Source organism: Scyliorhinus torazame, chromosome 21 (assembly GCF_047496885.1).
Source record: "Scyliorhinus torazame isolate Kashiwa2021f chromosome 21, sScyTor2.1, whole genome shotgun sequence".
Classification (NCBI taxonomy): Eukaryota; Metazoa; Chordata; class Chondrichthyes; order Carcharhiniformes; family Scyliorhinidae; genus Scyliorhinus; species Scyliorhinus torazame.
In genome coordinates, this window is record NC_092727.1 from 104,385,259 (window position 1) to 104,407,915 (window position 22,657).

Genomic DNA, 22,657 nt, shown 5'->3' on the forward strand with positions numbered 1-22,657 from the left:
GTCTGTGTGGAGTCTGCACATTCTCCCCGTGTCTGCGTGGGTTTCCTCCGGGTGCTCCAGTTTCTCCCACAGCCCAAAGACTTGCAGGTTAGGTGGATTGGCCATGATAAATTGCCCTTAGTGACCAAGGTAGGAGGGGTTATTGGGTTACGGGGATAGGGTGGAAGTGAGGATTTAAGTGGGTCGGTGCAGACCCGATGGGCCAAGTGGCCTCCTTCTGCACTCTTATGTTCTATGTACTCCATTCCCTTTGAAATGAAGGTAAACATTCCATTTGCCTTTCCTATTACAGGCTGAACTAGCATACCAGCTTTTTGTAATTTATGCAAGAGGACCTCCAAATCCCTCTGTGCTGCAACTTTCTGCAGTCTTTCTCCATTTATATAATATTCAGCTCCTTTTATTCTTACCAAACTTGTAATTTCACATTTTCCTACACTTTAATCCATCTACCAGTTTTTTGCCCACTCACTTAACCTGTCTATATCCCTCTGTAGACTCATTGTGTCATCCTCACCACTTGCCTTCCCACCCATCTTTGTGTCAGTCCCCCAGCCTGTTCCATCATTCAAATTAAACCATTGCTGTTCTGTATCTTAACTCCATTCACCTGCGTTACTGTAACCCTTAGTATGATTGTCTAACAAGAAATCTGTTTTGAAAATTTCAATTGACCCATCTGCATCTGTTTTTTGGGGCGATTTCCAGACATCTACCACCCTTTGTATGAAGAAATGCTTTCTAATGTCATCCACAAACTACCTAGCAGTAACTTTCATGTTATGCTGCCTGTTCTGATCTCCCCTACCTGAAGAAATAGTTTCTCTCTATCCAGCCTATCAAATCGCCTCACCATCTAAAACACTTCAATTGAATGTCACCCCTTAATCTTCCACTCATGGCAATAAAAGCCTCTTCTAGGCAAATGGAGAGTAGTCCATCACGCTCCTATTGATCGTGGACAGGCTTTGAAGAATCAGGAAGTGAGTTACTCAGCACACAATGTCCAGCCTCCAGCCTGCTCTTATAGACCAGTCAATGGTAAACCCCAGGAGGCTGATGGTTGGGGATTCAGCAATGGAAATGCTGTTGAATGCAAATTACAGAAAAGTAAAGTGTTGGACAAACATAATTAGGAGACACAGTTAGGAACGTCATGACATCAGGATAGCCACAGGGATGCCTAATGGCCTTAATGCAACTAGATTGTGACAAGCAATTGTTTATATATAAAATTGACATTACCGTATCTTTACATACAGTTTTCCATTATAAATGTTGACATAGGTTTTTTCAGTGATCAGTATTCAGTATTCATATTACAAAATGCAAGGTCTGTTGACAAGAACAACAAGCCATAGGGAATGCTTTTAATCACTGTCCCAGCCGCATGGGCTCTGCATTGGAATTGCGAGGTCAAAAAATGTACCCTTTTGTTCTTCTCTACAGAAATAACCAAAGTGATTCACATAAAAATCAATCACTTTGAAATTGCAATTACAGTGCAAACACAGTGCACAGCAAGATCCCAAAGGCAGCAATATAATGAGTGACACGTTCATTCATTTTAGAGTGCTTTTGGACTGAGGGAGGAATGCTGGCAAGCACATCAGGAGATCTCCTCATTCCGATATTTTAATAGAAGCGCAGATACGGGACTTGTCTTGTCTATAGGATAGCATCACAGGCAGTGCAGTGCTCCTTCAGCATTACACTTTAATATCAGCCTAGATTATTTGCTCAGGTGCAAGTTGAACATGAAAATGTTTTAGTTACTCTGCCAATTCACTCTGGTCCATATGGCCCTATTGGAAATGTCCAACGATTATAATCAGACACTGCTTTTGTAAGAGATATAAATTGGCACATTGTTTACTGTTATGAAAAGTTGAACTTGCGATTTTGTTACACTTAACCAAATATTACATTGCGAAGAATCTAATGGATCCCATATTTCGAGGATAATACTGTAAGCACTTACATTCATTTCAGGAAAGTTTTCAGAATCAGATCATTAATGGAATTGTTTGACTTAACAGGGTCTTTTTAGATGGATAATTGTATGAGTATTGATTTGGAAAAATGTTAAAATAAGACTTGAGTAAGCGTATACTCAACAAATAGAGCATTTCTATATTCTGTCAAAGCTTTAAAATCATAAAAGCTTTAGGGAAAAAAAAATCTCCTTTTACTATAATACGTTAACTGTCTGGCTTATGTAGATAAATCCTTAAAATCTCCTCTGATATCCTGGACCATTGTACGATGTGCATCAAAAATGCTTATGCCATTGAAAATAGGCCATACCATTATTATAGGTATTTGTCCTAATGCCTGTCACATGTTTTCTTTCTAACTATGATTGAAAAATATTTATATTATTTTCATCTCTAACTAACATTTCCCCCACTTTTTGAATGGCCAGCATATGTTGAAACCTAATGATGTTTCTTTTTAATTAGGTAAATAAAGGCATAGAGAAAGATTGCTGACTGGATGCTAATCACTCACCACACAAAATATGATATTTTCTCCAATGAAAAAGAGGAAAGACTCAAATTAGAAATGCTTGCATACTTGGATTTGTGCCATTGATTTCTAATGATCGTACATTATGTGTACCGTAATGATTACTGGCATTTATAGCATCTTGCGCGTAGCGAGCTACTTAGCTGAATAAACAAAATCAGCGCAATTAAGTGGACATTACAATGTGCAATTATAGCAAATTAACTTGTTATGATCATAACAATTTTGTGACAATAGAAAAGGACTTTGATCAGTGTCTTATTGTCTTTATATGGTCATGTCACTCAATTTGCTATCAGTGCTAGTTTATAATTTTACATGCAGAATAACACAATGCAAGGATCAAGTTACAAGGCAATAATGCACCAAAATAATAAGAAAACATCAGCGCTTTCTCGATTACCCGAACATTTATATGCAATTAATGCTTTATCTTAACTTTATTTTGTGAATATAGATTTTGTGGGCTGTTCATGAATTTCACGTTTTTCATAGTATTTTTGCACAGAACACATAATGGGATAGAAATTCTCCTTGGATGGGACAGCATATTCAATTCCATTGATTGCAATGCAACCACATATCAGGTGACTCGTAGAACAGGCAGCGCATATGATATCACTCATTCTGCGACATCACCTGGGACAAATTTCCACCCCAATATCTCTGCAGAAAATCAGTTGGTGCCAAAATTACTCATAAGTTCAAGGAGATGAGCACTGTAAAGGTTGAAAGACACAACAAATGATATGATGTAAACAGATTATTGAGAAGTAAAACACAAAATTCAAGTATACCAACGTATTCTGCACTGTAAATTCTATGAAAAAAAAAATCTATGAATTACACAGGATAGATTTCCTGCTTTTTACCCACATTTTTATTAAATGGATAAAAGGTCATTGACTTTTTTTATGTTAAGTTTCTAATGCATGACTCAGAAGTCACAAGTATATAATTAACACTTTTTCCATGATGGAATTAATTGTTCTGTCGTGCCCGCATTTGCCTCAATATGAAAAATTAGTTCCTTTGTTACAAGATAAATCACTGTATTATCGTGCCACATTGATGTCAGTTCAGCTTTGCACATTATAGTCAATGAGAAAAGAATACTTATTAAAGATACATATTTACCAGTTATTTCAGAGTTGTCCTCATTACTGAGAATAGGTGATGTGCCTGTTTTTACGCTGTTTTAAACAAAAACACAGTGGGTTGTTAATGTAAAGGCTGGCCCTTCATTGGTACTGGCTCCTGGATTATCAGGATGGTAGCCTGAGGCATGTCCTCTGCTGAAGCCTCTAACACACCCAAAGATGCTTTAGAAACCGGAGACATCGCAAATAGTGCAAATTATTCAACCTCTGCATAATGTGACCTCAGCAGTGTTCCAGTTGGGTACTTCAGAGGAGGGAAATGGCAATTTTTGATTTTTGATCCTGGATGGCACTCTTTACTGTTACTGTAATATCCCACACAGGACCTAGGGGTGGGAATGCTCGTCTTCCCCGTGCTGCCCGCGGAGTACGAGCTCCCCTGCTAGAAGCGGGGTATCACGTTAATTACTGTATGAAAGGTCGGCACTGACCAGAATTTACCAGGCAGTGCACATATCGTTCTTGTAAATAAACTTTGTTTCTCATTTTACTTGGTGTGGACTCCCTGTATCCTTATTTGTTTTGGTGTTCGCCTGTCAGTTTTTACAAGAGGGCGCCAATTTTGCCTGGAGTCCAAGAAAAATTGTTTGCATTGAACTGGAAGCTGACATCTGAGATTCTGCCCCCAATTGTGATGGTATTTGCAATTGTTAAGCATTATGCAATATCAAATTATGCAAACAAGCTGACATTGAATTAGGGCAAGGTCAGTCAATTAAGGCAGTTGAGTGGTCATAGCCTCCAGATTAGCAGACATGACATGCGGCATTATCAGCTCGATGCAAGAATTCAGCATTCAGGAACGGAAATGCAACTTTCTTGGTACGTTTCTAGCCAAAAACAAAAACATATTTTATTTACCATAGAACCGCCACATAGAATCCCTACAATGCAGAAGAAGGCCATTCGGCCCATCGCGTCTGCACCACCCTTACATCATAAGTCAACAATGACTTGACCAAACCATTAATTTTGTCCCTTCCTGTGGGGAAGAACTTAAACTTGACTCATTATTACGCTTGATGATGTGCTGGGATCGGAAATTTAGTTTGAAATGCAAACCATCATCCTACCGCTGTAAAGAACGGTGGACAGGATTTTCCAGCCCTTCCTGCCAGTGGAACTTGTCCAGTCCAGCCTAAAAAACATTGGAAATATGAAAGAATAAAGTTGCTTTGACAACACCAATTAACCAGCATTGATCTTAGGCAATCTGCACCAGTGGAAATAATTGGTTATTACAATAGTCCATTTCACAACCAAAGAAAGTGTTTGAAATGCACATTACTAATGTTTGGCTGTTTTGTTTTCATAGAATTTACAGCTTTTCATAGAATTTACAGTGCAGAAGGAGGCCATTCGGCCCATCAAGTCCGCACCGGCTCTTGGAAAGAGCATCCCACCCAAGTTCATCACCTCCATCCTATCCCCATAACCCCAGTAACCCCACCCAACACTAAGGGCAATTTTGGACACTAAGGGCAATTTATCATGACCAATCCACCTAACCCGCACATCTTTGGACTGTGTGAGGAAACCGGAGCCCCCGGAGGAAACCCACGCACACACGGGGAGGATGTGCAGACCCCGCACAGACAGTGACCCAAGCCGGAATCGAACCTGGGACCCTGGAGCTGTGAAGCAATTGTGCTATCCACAATGCTACCGTGTTCCCCAGGAACAATCCAGAAAGTTTGGATAAAAAATATTTGAATGGCCAATCAACGGGAAGCCAATCAGGGGTCGGCTAATCAATCAACGGCAGCCAGGCTCTAAAGGCGGTGGTGAGGGGTGAGGTAATTTTGTTTAAGGCCAGGGTGGACAAAGAGGAGGTTGGAGCGGCAGAGGGTAATAGATGAGATGTTGGAGGTAGATGGGAGTTATGCAGAAGATGGGGACCCAGCGAAGCTGGAAAAGAGGAAGGAACTACAGGCGAGCTTCGACCGACTGTCCACCAGGAAGGCGGTGCGCCAACTGAGACGAGCAAGTGGTGCAGTTTATAAACATGGAGATAAGACAGGTTAGCAGGTCAGCTCAAGAGGGAAGCAGCGGCAAGGGAAATTCTTCAGGTGAGGGGTAGGGCAGGGAAGTTGGTGGTGGTTCCGGATCTGATTAACAAAGTTTTTGAGGAGTTTTATGAGAGGTTGTACAGATCAGAGCCACCTGGGGGAGACCATGAGATGCAGGAATTTCTAGATGGGTTGGAGTACCTGAGGTTAGGGGAGGGGGACAGGGCTACATTAGAAGGAGCAATAGTGGAGCAGGAGATAAAGGATGCGATTGGGAGGATGCAGTCGGGGAAGGTGGCAGGGCCGGATGGGTTTCCGGTGGAATATTATAAAAAATTCAAGGATAAGCTGGCGCCCCTGATGGTGGGGACGTTTGAAGAGGCGATAGGGAAGGGGATGTTGCCACAAACCATGGAGCAGGCATTGATTTCACTGTTGCTAAAAAAAGATAAGGATCCGACGGAGTGTGAGTCGTACAGGCCCATATCACTTCTGAATGTAGACGCAAAAGCATTGGCGAAGGTACTGGCACGTAGGCTGGAGGTGTGCCTCCCGAAGGTGATAGGTGAGGATCAGATGGGGTTCATGAGCGGGAGGCAGCTCTTTTCGAACATTAGAAAGGTATTGAATGTCATTATGGCACCGGCAGAGGGGAAGGAAACAGAGGTGGTTGTGGCATTGGACGCTGAGAAGGCGTTTGACCAGGTAGAATGGGGACACTTGATGGCAGTTCTGGAGCGGTTTGGGATTGGACCAAGATTTGTGAACTGGGTAAAGCTACTATATAAGGAGCCGAGGGTGAGTGTCCGCACAAACAACATCAGCTCAAGATACTTTTCTCTCCACCATGGACGAGGCAGGGATGTCCTATGTCCCCCCTGCTGTTTGCACTCGCGATTGAGCCGTTGGCCATCGCATTAAGAAGTTCAGGAGCATGGAAAGGAATAGTGCGGGGGGGGGATATAGCATAGGGTGTCCTTATATGCTGACGACTTGCTGTTATACGTGTCGGAACCGAGTGTGTAGATAGGGGGAATATTGGAGCTACGTCGACTATTTGGGTCTTTCTCGGGGTACAAGCTGAATTTAGAGAAGAGTGAGTATTTTGTGGTGTCTCGGCCGGGGGTGGGAACAGGGGTGGGGGGCTGCCATTCCGTAGGGCAGTGACTCACTTTAGGTATCTGGGGGTGCAGGTTGCCCGGGAGTGGGGGAGGCCTTCGCAGATGCAACATCTCTAGTTTGGTGGAGAGAGTGAAAGCTGATCTGGCAAGGTGGGATGGTCTCCCTCTGTCACTGGCGGATCGGGTACAGGCGGTTAAAATGAATGTGTCGCCGAAATTTCTGTTTATTTTTCACTGCCTACCGATTTTCCTGCCAAAGGCTTTATTCAGAGAGATTGAGGGAAGGATTACGTCGTTCATACGGGGAGGGAAGGTGGCCAGAGTGAGAAAGGTGCTGCTACAGAGGGGAAGGCAGGCAGAGGGTTTGGGTCTTCCGAACCTGATGTACTACTACTGGGCAGCGAATGTGGAGAAGGTGCGGAGGTGGCTCAGAGGGGTTGATTCCCAGTGGGTCAGAATGGATGAGAGTTTGTGCAGGGGGTCGGGACTGAAAGCACTAGCAACAGCGCCGCTCCAGATAGCTCCGGCGAAATACTCAGGGAGTCCGGTAATAATAGCTTCATTGAGAATTTGGAGGCAGTTTCGCCAACACTTCGGGTTGGGGGCAGGGTCAAGGGAAATGCCGATTTGAGGGAACCACAGATTTGAGCCAGGGAGGCGGGATGGAAATTTTCGGAAATGGGAGGAGAAGGGGATTAAGACACTAAAAGATTTGTTTCTTAGGGGTCGGTTTGCAGGATTGAAGGAGCTGGAAGCGAAGTATGGGCTGGAGCGGGGGGAAGTGTTTAGATACATGCAGGTTCGAGATTTTGCCAGAAAGGAGATAGAGCTTCCCGGTGGAGCCGGCCTCCACATTGCTGGAGGAGGTGTTGACGACAGGGGAACTGGAGAAGGGCGTAGTGTCAGCGGTTTACGGAGCTATTTTGGAAGAGGAGAAGTCACCACTGGAAGGGATCAAAGTAAAGTGGGAGGAAGAGTTGGGAGAGGATATGGAGGAGGCGTTCTGGTGTGAGGTGCTCCGGAGAGTAAATGCCTCCACCTCGTGTACAGATGTGTGTGAGCGTTGCGGGGGGGGGGGGGGGGGGGCGCTAATCACGTTCATATGTTTTGGTCCTGTCCAAAGCTAGAGGATTACTGGAAGGAGGTTTTTAGGGTAATTTCCAATGTGGTGCACGTGAAACTGGACCCGGGCCCCCGGGAGGCCATATTCGGGGTGTCGGACCAGTCAGGGTTGGAAATGGGGGCAGAGGCAGATATCGTAGCCTTCACCTCATTGATCGCCCGAAGACGGATCCTGTTGGGATGGAGAGCAGCCTCTCCATCCTGTGCCCTGGCATGGCGGGGGGAACCTGTTGGAATTCTTTTTTTTTTTAAATATATTTATTAAGAATTTTTAAACAACATTTTTCACCCTTACAAACAAACCCCCCCCGCCCCCCACCCCCCCCCCCCCCCCCCCCCCCGTAACAAAAAAAAGCTCACAGAGCAAGACATGAACATGGTAAATCGATATGATACAGTGCTTTGTACATTGGATTCCTCCCGTACATGTCAGTTTTCCGGTTCATTCATGTATTTTCTTGCTCGAGTGCCCCCCAAATAAACCTCCCTTCCCCCTCCCTTCCTCCTCCTCCTCCCCCCCTGGGTTGCTGCTGCTGACCGACCTTCATCGAACGCTCCGCGAGATAGTCTAGGAACGGTTGCCACCGCCCGTAGAACCCCTGCGCAGACCCTCTCAAGGCAACCTTTATCCTCCCCAACTTGATAAACCCTGCCATATCATTTATCCAGGCCTCCACGCTGTGGGGGCTTCGCCTCCTTCCACATTAGCAAGATCCTTCGCCGGGCTACTAGGGACCCAAAGGCCAGAATGCCGGCCTCTTTTGCCTCCTGCACTCCTGGCTCGTCCACTACTCCAAATAGTGCTAGCCCCCAGCTTGGCTTGACCCGGATTTTCACCACCTTAGATACTGTTCCCGCCGCTCCCCTCCAGAACCCCTCCAGTGCCGGGCATGACCAAAACATATGGACATGGTTTGCCGGACTTCCTGAGCATCCCCCACATCTGTCCTCCACCCCAAAGAACCTACTCGGCCTCGCCCCCATCATATGCGCTCTATGAACCACCTTAAATTGTATCAGGCTAAGCCTGGCACACGAGGAAGAGGAACCCTACTTAGGGCATCAGCCCACAGCCCCTCCTCAATTTCCTCCCCAACTCCTCCTCCCATTTACCCTTCAGCTCCTCTACCAAAGCCTCCCCCTCTTCTTTCACCTCCTGGTATATCGCCGACACCTTGCCCTCTCCGACCCACACACCCGAAATCACCCTGTCTTGAATCTCCCGTGCCGGGAGCAACGGGAATTCCCTCACCTGTCGCCTCACAAATGCCCTCACTTGCATGTACCTGAAAGCATTTCCCTGGGGTTGCCCAAACTTCTCCTCCAGTGCTCCTAGGCTCGCAAACGTCCCATCAATAAACAGGTCCCCCATTCTTCTAATCCCTGCCCGATACCAGCTCTGAAACCCCCCGTCCATCCTCCCTGGGACAAACCAATGGTTACCCCTAATCGGGGACCACACCGAGGCTCCCATTGTGCCGTCCCCACTGGCCCCAGATCTTTAGCCTTGCCGCCACCATCGAACTCGTGATGTACCTTGTCGGCGAGAGCGGCAGCGGTGCCGTCACCAGCGCCCCCAGGCTCGTTCCTTTGCAGGACGCCATCTCCAACCTCTTCCATGCTGCCCCCTCTCCCTCCATCACCCTCTTACGGATCATTGCCACATTGGCTGCCCAGTAGTAGCCACCCAGATTCGGCAACGCCAACCCTCCTCTGTCCCTACTGCACTCCAGAAACCCGCTCCTTACCCTTGGGGTCTTATTCACACACACAAACCCCATAATGCTCCTGCCTACCCTCTTAAAAAAGGCCTTGGTGATCCTGTTAGAATTCTTGACTCTTGAGAAGGTTAAGTTTGAACTGAGGGGAAGGACGGAGGGGTTCTACAATTCATGGGCGTTATTCATGATGCACTTTCAAGAACAGGATAACATCGAACATTAGTTGGGGGGGATGGGTGGGAGGGTTGGAGTGAGGGTGGCTGTATGTATTAAGGGTGACTGGGTGATCCCTGATTCCTTTATGTCATTTGTTTATGTAAACATGCGGGCTAATGTTTGGGGTTTGGTGGGAGGATGAGATCGTTGTTATTGTTATGGGGATTGACATTTGTTGCTGATTATTGTTTATTGTTGGTGGGTGTAAATGTGGGAGCAAATGTGAAAAAGGAGAATAAAAATAATTTTTTTTTAAATCCAACGGCAGCCAATCAGGGATCAGCTAATCATTCAACGGGCAGCCAATCAGCAGTGAGCTACTCAATCAACTGGCAGCCAATCAAGTGAGCTAATCAATCAACAGGCAGCCAATCAGCAGTGAGCTAATCAATCAACAAGCTGCCAATCAGCAGCGAGCTAATCAATCAATGCCAGCCAATCAGCGGTCAGCCAATCAGCAGTGAGCTAATCAATCAACGGGCAGCCAATCAGCAGTGAGCTAATCAATCAACGGGCAGCCAATCAGCAGTGAACTAATCAATCAATGCCAGCCAATCCGTGGTCAGTTAATCAATCAACGGGCAGCCAATCAGCAGTCAGCTAATCAATCACCACCAGCCAATCAGCAGTCAACTAATCAATCAACGGGCAGCCAATCAGCAGTGAGCTAATTTCAACGCCAGCCAATCAGCAGACCACCAATCACAAACTGCCAATCAAAGGCGCCCTGGCCCGCCGTCAATCATCGCAGGGCCGCCGGGGCGCCCGGCTCCCCCCCCCCCGATCCCTGGTCCAGGCTGGGTGGACGGACCGATGGGGGAGCCACCAGTCCGCTGGGGGCAGCGGGTACCAGCCGCCCCCCCCCGCCCCCCCCGGAGTCTAGCGCTCAGCTCACTCACTGCGCTGCACACAAAACATCAGGGCGACCCCGGCAGCGCAAACACACAGCGAGCTGCCATCCCCCAATAGCGGGCCCGGAAAATTTCACCGTCCTGTGTGGGTCTGGTTCCCGCTGCGCCCGCATTCCGCCCCACTTCCCGCTGCGCCGGCATTCCGCCCCACTTCCCGCTGCGCCCGCATTCCGCCCCACTTCCCGCTGCGCCCGCATTCCGCCCCACTTCCCGCTGCGCCCGCATTCCGCCCCACTTCCCGCTGCGCCCGCATTCCGCCCCACTTCCCGCTGCGCCCGCATTCCGTCCCTCTTTCCGCACCAGTCATCTCGCTCCCACCGGATTCCAATTGACAAAGTCTCCGCAAAACCGCCAGCACCACTCTGATGGTGGAATAACAACTGGAATAATGTTTGCTTCTGATGCCTAAAATCCCATTTCGGAATATTCGGCAGCTTCCGAGCGCCAACATTAAAGCCACACATCTCATTCCTTTCACCACTTATTCAATGGCTGAGTGATGGTTTGACCAGGCACTGAGCCACCCTGGCTGGCATTCCCCTTTTCAATAGCAATCCCTCTAGAAAACAGAAAAGTTTCATGTGTGTGTGTGTCCATCGACAGTGAAATCCATGTTTGACTCGCCAAGGGAGCTCAAGACATGGGAGCAGAAGTGGGCCATTCGGCCCATCGAGTCTGCTCCACCATTCACTGATCTGATACCATAACCTTAACCTCTTTCCTGCTTTGTCCCTTTACTGTTAAAAATCTGGCGATTTCAGCCTTGAACATACTTCATGATCCAGCCTCGACAGCTCTCTGTGGTAAAGAATTCAACAGATTCACTGCTCTCCGAGAAGAAATTCCTCCTCGCCTCTGTCTTACTCTGAGATTATGCACTCTGGTCTTGGGACTCCTCCACAAGGCAAAACAACCTCTCAGCATCTACCCTTTCGAGCCCCCTGGCAATCCTGTTGTGTCTCAATAAAGTCGCCTCTCATTCTTCTAAACTCCAATAAGTCCGGTGTCAACCTCTCATAAGAAAACCCTTCCGTGCCCAAGATGAACCTGCTCTGGAATGCCTCCAATGCCAGTGAAATCCATCTGCCTTCGCCTGCGACAAAATCGCCACAACAGCTTCTAGCACCAACAGAAGTCGGATTCTGGATTGGAACAAAGCTGGAACTGCAGTACAGATGCACCAAAACCCATTCCCAAAACATGTTCATTGAGGCTTTCACTGCAGAACTAATTTGTTCCTCCAGTCACTCCTGCGATCGACTAAAAAAAAACTACTGTGCCCCGACTCTTCAAGCAATTAACCCCAGAAACAACGTTACAATCAGGCATGAAGAAACACTTCTGCTCGTTAGGAATGACACACTGAGATTCCGTCCAGACACACTGCCACAAAATCCAACTCTTAAATGTGTTTCGATTTTCTTCGCCAATGAACCTGAAAATACATTTCCCAAGCGATTTAAAAACAAATAAAACGAACCGCAAAGTTCAAGCGGGAATAAGGAAAGGAAAACGAATCGCGTCGCAAAGCACACAAATTGATACAAACAGTACCACCAAGCCCGTTTTGTCGTTGTAACAAGTACAGGGGAAACTTAGAACGAGTCCAATTTGAACATCACGCGAATTCGGAAGCTCCTGCTCAGGTTCGGGACTGCCCAGAGGACTGGGAATGTCCAGTTAATAGGTTCAATGTCGAGAACTGGAGAAAGAAACAAGCCCCGGCTCTCTGTAGTTTCGAACCTTTTGTAACTTTATACAGAGTGGGCAGTCTTTCCAAGTCACCGTGACGTACAGAGATATGTGACCAGAATGGCTACAATATAAAAGTTCCTCCACCCAACCTTTCTCACGTTCACCCCAGCACAGTGAACCATCCACGTCCCGCCGACTTCCACCAAACTGACGGTCATTTAGTTTCACAACCGTAAATTTGCGAAATTAGCCACGTTCAATCCCCAAACAGACCAGGGAGACTTCCACAGGCAGCGCCCTACAGCTTTCCTACAGCTAGTGGCAGCTTCACTACCTCCTGCCCAGCTGCTAAACGCTGCCACAAAGAAATTGGTCGCTATCCACGAACGCTTAGCATAAACGTTGGCACTAATCGTCAACAACAGCGGTTGTTGAAATTAACAGCATTTCTAAAAGTAGCAACTCCCGAGACGGAGAAAGGAAGGAACGGAAAGTTTACCCAGACTTGGATTGAGGGAAAATTTAACGCATTTCTGTGACGATGCTGGCGTTTTTTTTTTGCAGCAAGAGCACTTTTGAGCCCCGCCCCTGTGTTGCTGGAGCTGAAATACTGCAAATGCCACAGCCAACCGGACTCTCAAACCTCACCGCCCTTCCCCCCCCCCCCCCCCCCCACAGATGCTGTCAGACCTGCTGAGTTTATTCAATAGTTTCTGTTTTTATTATTTCAGATTTCCAGCATCGGGCAGTAGTTTTTGCTTTCTGTGGGCAGAATGTTGATTCCAGCCAATAATATTGACCCCCGTGGTCAAAGCAGTATTTGGCCTACCCTCATAGATTCTCCAACCCTCTCCCCCACCCCAGCATTTTCTGTTTCTGCTTATTTTCAGATATCTACAGATTCTTGCTTTTGTTTGATGTCGCAGTAATATTTGCGGGAGGCCATTTCGTAGAATCTCTGTAGTGCAGAAGGAGGTCATTCAGAATCTCTACAGTGCAGAAGGAGGCCCATCGAGGGTTCACCAACCCTCTGAAAGAGTGCCCGACCCAGGCCCGCACCCCCGCCTGATCCCCATAACCCCACCTAAACTTTGGACAATAAGGGTCAATTTAGCATGGCCAATCCACCTAACCTGCAAATGTTTGGACTGTGGGAGGAAACTGGCACACCCGGAGGAAATCCAGGCAGACACGGGGAGAATGTGCAAATTCCACACAGTCACCCGAGGTCTGAATCAAACCCGGCTCACTGGTGCTGTGAGGCAACAGTGCTAACCACTATGCCAGTGTGCCGCTTCATCCAAGTTGACCATGGGACTCAGCTATCCCCTCCAATGCCCACTGTATCCTAGCACCGATTCCAGATGTTTGTCTCCCCACTCTGAGTTTATTTAACATTTTGTTTACCTTGTGTGGACAGTGATTTCCTGTTAGTGCTCGTCTGTAGTTTTATGTGTCTCCAATTCCCCCCCCCCCCCCCACAGTTTAAATTCAAAATAATATTCCTGATTATTTAATACCTATAATACTTTTTACTCATGTAAAGTCACATGTCAAGTTGAAAAGCTTTATTTTCCCAAGTCCTTTCTCCTGACTCAAAGCTCTGGCACTTAGGATGTGCTGGGTGGCTCCTGCCTTCAGCAATTCAATGACCCCCCTTGTTTCTTAGTGAGTGCAACATTTGCAGTTGATTGGAGCACGAGACATTTTGATTAGAAACGTTGCCATTGTCCCAGATGACCATAGGCTACTTTCCCCTTTAAGTGGGAGAGGACAGCTGACTGGGTGGTGGTTTAACTTGAGGATCACCACACCTCAGGAGTGGGGCAAGGTTGGGAAGGGTCATGAATAACCTCAGCCAGCAAACGGACAAAGGGATAAATGTCCTGAGGAGAGATTATTCATCCAATGCAACTTCATTGAACGGAACTTTCTGTAGAAGGGTCATTTGGACTCAAAATGTAAACTGTCTCTTCACAGACACAGCTGAGTTAATCCAGCATTTTCTGTATTCATTTCTTCTTTCCAGCAACCGCAGTATTTTGCTTCCAGTGACCTTCCTGCCAATAATATTCACCTCCTGGTGAAAGCAGTGGTGATTATTTGGCCTGTCCTGGTTTTAAGTACTTTTAAAGATTGAACATACAAGACAGTCATTTGTGCTGGCGTGATGCTGATTCATAGTTACACGTTCTCTGCACAGTACCAGAAGAGAAATGTCTCCAGTGCCAAAGTTAATCATAAATAGTAGGATTTGCCATCTATTTTTCTGCCACACAATTGCTTCAACGCTGTCTCAACTGTTCATTTCCACAGAAATACTCTACACTTCAAATAGCTTCCAAACTTACTGGCTTTGCAAATCTGTCTCTGAACTTATCTATCTTTATCTTACTGTATAACCATACCTAGGAAACTTGATCTTCTCAATCAAACTGTGTGACTGTTTCGGCTACTGCTCCACACCCAATCCCATCACTATTTCTCTGTCGTTGCTTCTTTTCGCCTTTACACCTCCCCCTCTTTCCTTTTATAATAACATAAGAAGGATGAGTAGCAGTAGACGATTTGACCCTTTAAACCTGTTCTGTCATTTTATAAATGGTTGATCTACCTCAATGAAATGAAAATCGCTTATTGTCACGAGTAGGCTTCAATGAGGTTACTGTGAAAAGCCCCTAGTCGCCACATTCCGGCACCTGTTCAGGGAGGCTGGTGCAGGAATCGAACCGTGCTGCTGGCCTGCCTTAAAAGCCAGCGATTTAGCATAGTGTGCTAAATCAGCCTCAAATCCATCTACCCATTATCCCTTTATGCCCTATGGACTCGAAATGTTAACTCTGTTCCTCTCTCTGCAGATGCTATCAGACCTGCTGAGTCTATCCAGCATTTTCTGTTTTATCCCTTTACTCTTTGTGTACTGAAAAATCTATAATTGGACAGAATCACAGAATCGTTACAGCACAAAAGAAGGCCATTCAGCCCATTCACCTCTCTTTGACCTTCGTAATCTCTTGCTGCTCTCCCAGGGCTGATTCCCTCTAGGATGAGCCCACGGCTTCCCCCATGCTTCTGGCATTCCTCTGAAGGGCTGATCAAGATATTCACTGCTGTTTTCTTATGAGCAGGCATCCCAACTGCCCCAACTTTCTCTGAATAGACCTCCCACTGGGACTAATTTTGCCAACTACCTTTCCATCCCATTCACCCCTCTCAGTGGGCATTGTGGACCCCAACAAATAAGCTATTGCGACTGGTCTCCACCTATCCCTCCAGAATGTCCATTCACCAATAAACAAGAACTTTGCCACACATGCTGGTGTTTATTGTGGAGGGTTGCCTCGATTGAAACTTGGTTCTCAAGGGCAATTAGGGATAGGCACCAAATGTTGGCCTAGCCAGCGAAGCCCACATCCTGTTGAAACAAAATGACGGGTGATGAAGTATTCCTGCATAATGGTGGTTTCTTGCCTGTTCATGTGTTCCATCTTCTGGCCCACCCAAGCAACTATGGTGGTGACCTTCCTCCCATCAAATCATTCCTTGGCTTGTCCCCCTACCTCTTTGGTAGAACTGCCTCTTTTGAACACCTCACTTTATTCCATCTTTCTTCACTATTCGAATCTTTGCTCTCCACCACCCAGCCAACTACAATACCAAGTTTCTCACTGAGATATATTCATGGCTTTCCTCCCTCAGTCTCTGATTGCTTATCCTTGGTGATTGTGTCTCCAACTCAACTCAGCTTGCAGTCCCTCAATTGAGTTTGCTGCCCTCCTAACCCCCCACTTATCTTTCCCAACATATGAAGTTGTCCATTCGTATTCACACTCACTTCCTCAATCTTGCCATCTAATGACATCTCTATTACTGAAGTCACAGGTAAAATAATCTCTGAACAGTTCCTTTTGTCCCTGTTCATTAAACATCCCCCTTTCCTCTCAATGCCAGTAGCTTCCAGATCTACCTTTGGAAAAGGTATCCAACTCCCTTGATTCTGCCACTGTTGCTATTTCAGACTACTTATCCAGTCATGGATGGACAGAATTTTTCTCCAATTTAATAAAGGACTGAAGCCGTTGTCCATGGTCGCTATTCCAAACTCCATGCACTACCTCCAAACTCTATTCCTCTCCCTGGCAACTAAAACAAAACAGACTCTTCACACTGATGTCATGTTTGACCCTGAGATGAGATTCCAGCCATATATTCTCACCATCACTATGGTTACCTATTTCACTCCATCATAGAGCCATGACAGTGCATAAAGTGCCATTTGTTCATCAAGTTGATGCCTGTTCTGTGCAGAGTGCTCCAGTCATTTGCATTCCTCAGCTCTGTAAGTTTATTTCCCTCAAGTGTCCTTGCAATTTCCATTTGAAATCATTTGTCATCTCCATTTCCACCATCCTCATAGGCAGCGAGTTTCATGTAATTACACTCATTGCTTAAAAGGTTCTTCCTCATAGTAGCACAGTGGTGAGCACAGTTGCTTCACAGCTCCAGGGTCCCAGGTTCGATTCCAGGCTTGGGTCACTGTCTGTACGGTGTCTGTACATTCTCCCCGTGTCTGTGTGGGTTTCCTCTGGGTGCTCCGGTTTCCTCCCACAGCCCAAAGATGGGCCGGTTAGGTGGGTTGGCCATGCTAAATTGCCATTAGTGTCCAAAAAGGTGGTGTGGGGTGACTGAATTACAGCAATAGGGTGGAGTTGTGGGCTTGGGTAGGGTGCTCTTACCAAGGGCCGGTGCCGATTCGATGAACTGAATGGCCTCCTTCTGCACTGTAAATTCTATGATTCTCAAATTCCTCCTGTAGCTTTTCCGCCATACTTTCCGCCCATCCCGAATTGCCCTTGAGGGGCAGTTAAGAGTCAACCAGATTGCTGTGGATCTGGAGTTGCATGTAGGCCAGGTCGGGATGGTAGATTTCCTTCCCTAAAGACATTAATGAAGCAGATTTTTTTTTTAATGACAATCAACAATGGTTTCATGGTCATCATTAGACTTTTAATTCCAGATTTTTATTGAATTCAAATTTCACCGCCTGCTGTGGCAGGATTTGAACCTGGGTCCCCAGAGCATTACTTTGGGTCTCTGGTTTACTAGTCCAGTGACAATACCACTACGCCACCTTTAAACTCTCTCCAAACATGTCAATTTCAATGATCTGTCAGATGAAGGTAAAAGTCTTCCCGCTGTAGCCTTCAAACCTAGGGGGCGGGATTCTCCGCCGGTGGGATTCGCCGTTTTGCCAGCGCCCGGGGGTTTCCTGATGGCGTGGGGCTGCCCCAGAATGGGAAACCCCATTAACCGGCTGGCATAACGGAGAATCCCGCCGATGGGTCGAGGCAGAAATGTGGCGCTGCGGGGAGGAGAATCCATCCCTTGATATCCCTAATAACTTGTCAATATCAATGATCTGTCAGGTGAAGGTCTTCCCTTTGATGTGTTGGACAGCTTTAAAGTGCCTTTTTCACATTCAATTTCATTCCCCTTTAACCTTTTCAAGCCTCTGGGCTTGCCAAGAAGATTAAAACCTTTGAATTGCATTGTTTACATTCAATTTCATGGCCCATTGTTTTTTATAAACCCTTTGATTGACAGATCCAAACCATTGCAAAGGGGAGCAGCTATTTTTTGTTTTTATAGCTCGTCATGGTCCATTACCTTTAGCAAACCTCTTGATTGACAGACCTAGGCTGTTTCAAAGGAGGGTTAGCTTTGTTCATTTTTATAGCTCTTCACAGTCCATTAGCACTGAAGTGCTTCTTCTTTTGAGCATGTGCTGTTCCTAATTGTAGTTTTTCAGTGGCTTTTTCTTTGTTCTGAAGTGCTTCGTAGAAAGAGCAGGTGCTCTGTCTGACTGTTTTTTTTCTGCTTGGGTTTCCTCTGATCTGAAGCCTTCCCTAGAAGGACCAGGCATTCTGCCTGAGTGCTGCCCCATGGCACCGACAGGCCAACCTTGCACTGCCAACCAGGGTGTCAGGGAGCAGTGCTGGTTGCCATTGTTAGGGGGCAGTGCCAGATTGGCACTGCCAAAGGGCAGAGCCTGAAGGGGGACTGAAGGGAGGTACCTGAAAGGGGGTCCAGAAAGGGAGGTCTTTTGCAATACATAGCAGGGTGTGCCGCTCACATGCCAGCGATTGGGAGCACCGTGCCAGCGATTGGGGCTGGGGGGCGGCTATGTATTATTCTGAGATTGGGCCGCCCTTTAAAAATGGAGCACCAGCGTCTGAGAATCTGGCCTCCCAGTTTTCTCGGCTCCAAAAAATTTCTAAGTGTGGGTGGAATGCAATCTGGATCGCACTAATCCACCCAGCGGACATTGCACTTTGCTTCTCACGGAGACAACACTTAGGAATTGTTTGGGGAACTGGGCCCGAGATCAACACACTACTGGGCACCCTCCCACCTTCTACCTTCAATAAACCTGAGGTCATCCAAAATCCTGCTGCCCATGTCCTTGCTCACACCAAGTGCTGTTACTCACACCAAGTGTTGTTACCAGGTGGCACTACCAGGATGCCAGGCTGGCAGTGCCAAGGTGTCTGGGTGGCACCAGCCGTACCAGGATGCTACTCCTCCCAGAGTCCAAGCACCTCAGGATGCCAATCCCCTGGGAGACCCCCACATCTACCGGTCCATCTGGGCCCCGTTTGTGGCAACCAGCACTGAACGGCACTCACCCATGATGTCCAAGGCAAAGGGGTTAGATCCCAATACCTTGGTGAGAACATGGAATTGCAGATTAGAGTGAGACTAGCTGCCTTGCTCTAATATGCAGATTTGCTGAAACGTAATCCACCCATAATGGACAGGTTTCACATCAGGACGCCTCGTGAGATCGTGTTTGATCTCGTGAAGTGTGGTGAGCAGGGTAGACCCTGGAAGAGGGATCTCCCAGCATCTGTCGGTCGCGCTGCCTTTCGGGCGTAACGTGGCTGGCAGATCGCACCCTTGAGCTTACTGATCCTCAGAAACTCCTAGTAAAGCAATGCCTCAATTTGAAAGTTCTCATCCTTGTTTTCCAGCTCCTCCATGGCCTTGCCTCTCCAGAGAACTTTAATTGCCTCCAGCCTAACGGCCCTTCAGGAAATTAGCTAATTCTGGCCACTTGGGCATCTCCAATTTTAATTTCTTCAAAACTGGAAGTCAATGGGAAGCAGGGGGAAATTTTCCACTGGTTGGAGTCATAAATCGCACAAAGAAAGATGATTGTGGGTGTGGTTGGGCAATCATCTTAGCTCAGGGCATCATGGCAGGAATTCCTTATTTATTAAAGACCTTCCTTCCATCATAAGGTCAGAAGGGGGATGTTAACTGAGATTTCACAATGTTCAGTACTGTTCAAGACTCCTCAGATGACGAAGCAGCTTGTGCCAATATGCAGCAAGACCTGGACAACATTCAGACTTGGACTGATAAGTGGCTAGTAAAATTATTGCCACATAAATGCCAAGCAATGGCCATCTGCAACAAGAATGAATCTTGGCGTTCAATGGCATTACCACTGCTGAATCTTGGAGGCTACCATTAACCACAAACGTAACTGGACCAGTTAAATATGGTGGCTGCAAGAGCAGGTCAGAGGCTATGAAATCGGAAGAGTCACTTCTTGACTTTCCAAAACCGGTGTGCCATCTACAAAATGCAAATCAGGAGTATAATGGAATACTTTCCACCTTGAACATTCGCTCCCCCCACTGCGCACAGTTGCAGCAGTGTATACCATCTGCACGATGCCAAGCCTCCTTCGACAGCACCTTTGAAATACATGACTTCCACCACTTAGATCGACAAGGGCAGCAGGCGCATGGGAACTCTATCATCTGCAAGTTTCCGTCCAAACCACACACCATCCTGATTTGGAACTATATCTCCATTCCTTCACTGTCACTGGGTTAAAAACCTGGATACCCCTTCCCACCCCCACCTTCCAAAACGCATATTGGGTGTACCTGCAACTCATGGACTGCAGTGGTTCATGAAAGCAACTCACCACCACCACCACCTTCCCAAGGGCAATTAGCGATGGATGACAAATGTTGGCCCAGCAGTGTGCTCACCTTCATTGAACAAATAATAAAATAAAACATTACTGCTCTACCAACTACTGCCCAACCTCTCTAACATCCTTGAAATCTGTGCACGCCTTTCTCACAATACCACGTCTGAGCCCCTCCATTCAGATTTTTTACCCCGCCACCAACATGAAATTGCAAAGTCAGAGGTAACTGGTAAACATTTCTTCCTCTTCCTTCTCAAAATGTCTGCAGCTTCTGATACAGTTGACAACATCCTCCTCCTCCAATCCCTCTCCTCCATTTTCTTGCTGAGGTGACATACCCTTACCCGGTCCTATTCCAATCTAGCCAGTGATTGCCATAGAATTACCTGCAATGTCTTCCTCTTCCTGTTCCCAGTTACCTCTGGAGCCTCCCAAGGAGCCATCCTTGTCACTCCTCTTATGTCTCATCTGCATGCTTCCCTTCAATGACATTGCTTGAAAATATGGCAGGTTCCACATGTACTGTACAGTGATGGTTCCAAACTCGACCTCACCAATACTCCTCTCGATCCTCCATGGCCTGTGAGTTGCAACACATAAATTTTCTCCAACTCAAGTTTTGGAAGTGGAAGACCGAAGCAATTGTCTTTGGTCCTCACGCCAAATGACATTCCCCAGCATTGATTCCATTGCTACCTCTGGCCATCAAGGCTGAACAGCTCGGTTGCAAACTTGGAAAACTATTTTAGCCCAAGCACAGCTTCTGACTTCATATGCCCTGCAACATTAAGAACACCTACTTCCAACATCTACCCATGCCTCAGCTTGTCCGCTGTTGGAACCTTCATTCATGCCTTTGCTACCACTAGTCATGATGGAGGACAGAGGGTTTTGACCAATGCCTCAATATGAAAATCCTCATCCTTCTTTTCAAATCAGTCTTGCAGCACCCCATTTCTGTAACCTGCTCTAGCCCTACAACTAAAGGCAGTTATGCCTAAGCTAAGGAATTTCCTCCATCAACCTCTCTCTATTTCTTTAAGGTAGTACTGAAAACCTACCTCTTTGGCTCAGCATTTGGTCACCTGACCTGAAACCTCCTTAAATGAAATGAAAAAAAAAAAAAGAAAATCGCTTATTGTCACAAGTAGGCTTCAAATGAAGTTACTGTGAAAAGCCCCTAGTCGCCACATTCCGGCACCTGTTCAGGGAGGCTGGTACGGGAATCGAACCGTGCTGCTGGCCTGCCTTGGTCTGCTTTAAAAGCCAGCGATTTAGCCCAGTGTGATAAGCCAGCCATAAAAGGCTTGGTGTCAAATTTGGTTTGCTAATTTCTCCTAGAAAGCACTCTGGGATGTTCTACTCTATTCAAGTTACCATTTAATGCAAGTTGTCGGGTTGAAATGGGTCATGACATCAACATAACTAAGTCAAGTATGAAGGGGTGTGAACAGGCAAGCAATCATGAACCCTAAAGCAAAATGCTGCAGATCTGAATTGAAAATTAGAAAATGCTGGAAACATGCAAGAGGTGAGGCTGCATCTGTGGAGAGATTTAGAATTAACAAGCAATGATCTTTCATCAGAAAGATTCTGGCGAAAGCAAACATACTTGCGATTCAAACAGCTCAATCAACCAACCAAGAATTAACTGGGATCCTGATAATGCTTCTTTAAGGATCTGATATCATTGCCATTTTCACAATCTCCTCTGCCAGCATAACATTTTAAAGTATGTTGAGAGGTAATATCCACGAACAAGCAATTCTTGAGAGATTATGGTATAGCTCAGCAACCACTATCGATTATTCCAACCCGTCAATGGCGGGATCAAAGGTTGAAAAACGTCATCAGTCCACAGTAAAAACAAATGGAATAAAAATGGGTTTAGCACAGTACGAAGTACATACTGTATGGATCTGCGAAGAGGTTTGCCTAGTTTCCTGCTTCTCTAAGTCCTATTTTGAAATGTCTTCACTTGCTCAAGTAAATGCACACATTCCCATTATTACTGATCGATTACCAAACATCATGTCGGTGTGTCAGAACTATATTAGATTCGGGCAGCACGGTGGCACAGATGGGTTAGCCCTGCTGCCTCACAGCGCCAAGGCCCCAGGTTCGATCCCGGCTCTGGGTCACTCTCCATGTGGAGTTTACGCATT

The 22,657-nt window shown here is 46.5% G+C and overlaps 1 protein-coding gene and 1 long non-coding RNA gene across 4 annotated transcripts in view; one reads left to right on the forward strand and one right to left on the reverse strand.

Annotated features, from left to right (window-relative positions):
- Positions 1–4,179, forward strand: part of LOC140398456 (epsilon-sarcoglycan-like) — a 96,251-nt gene extending 92,072 nt beyond the window's left edge. For both annotated transcript variants that reach the window (XM_072487152.1, XM_072487151.1), the window contains exon 11: positions 2,463–4,179. Coding sequence is in view for 1 of the 2 variants with exons in the window: in XM_072487151.1 (XP_072343252.1) it covers positions 2,463–2,466 (4 nt within the window). In the remaining variant the exon portion in view is untranslated. The remainder of the gene's footprint in view (positions 1–2,462) is intronic.
- Positions 1,207–13,067, reverse strand: LOC140398457 (uncharacterized). Of its 2 annotated transcripts, none has more exons than XR_011937493.1 (3): positions 12,984–13,067; positions 4,763–4,827; positions 1,207–3,722 (listed from the first exon to the last, which is right to left on the reverse strand). It is a non-coding gene; the product is annotated as an uncharacterized lncRNA (long non-coding RNA). The 2 variants fall into 2 exon arrangements; XR_011937494.1 differs by lacking the exon at positions 12,984–13,067 and adding an exon at positions 12,344–12,532.
- Between the last annotated feature and the right edge of the window lie 9,590 nt (positions 13,068–22,657).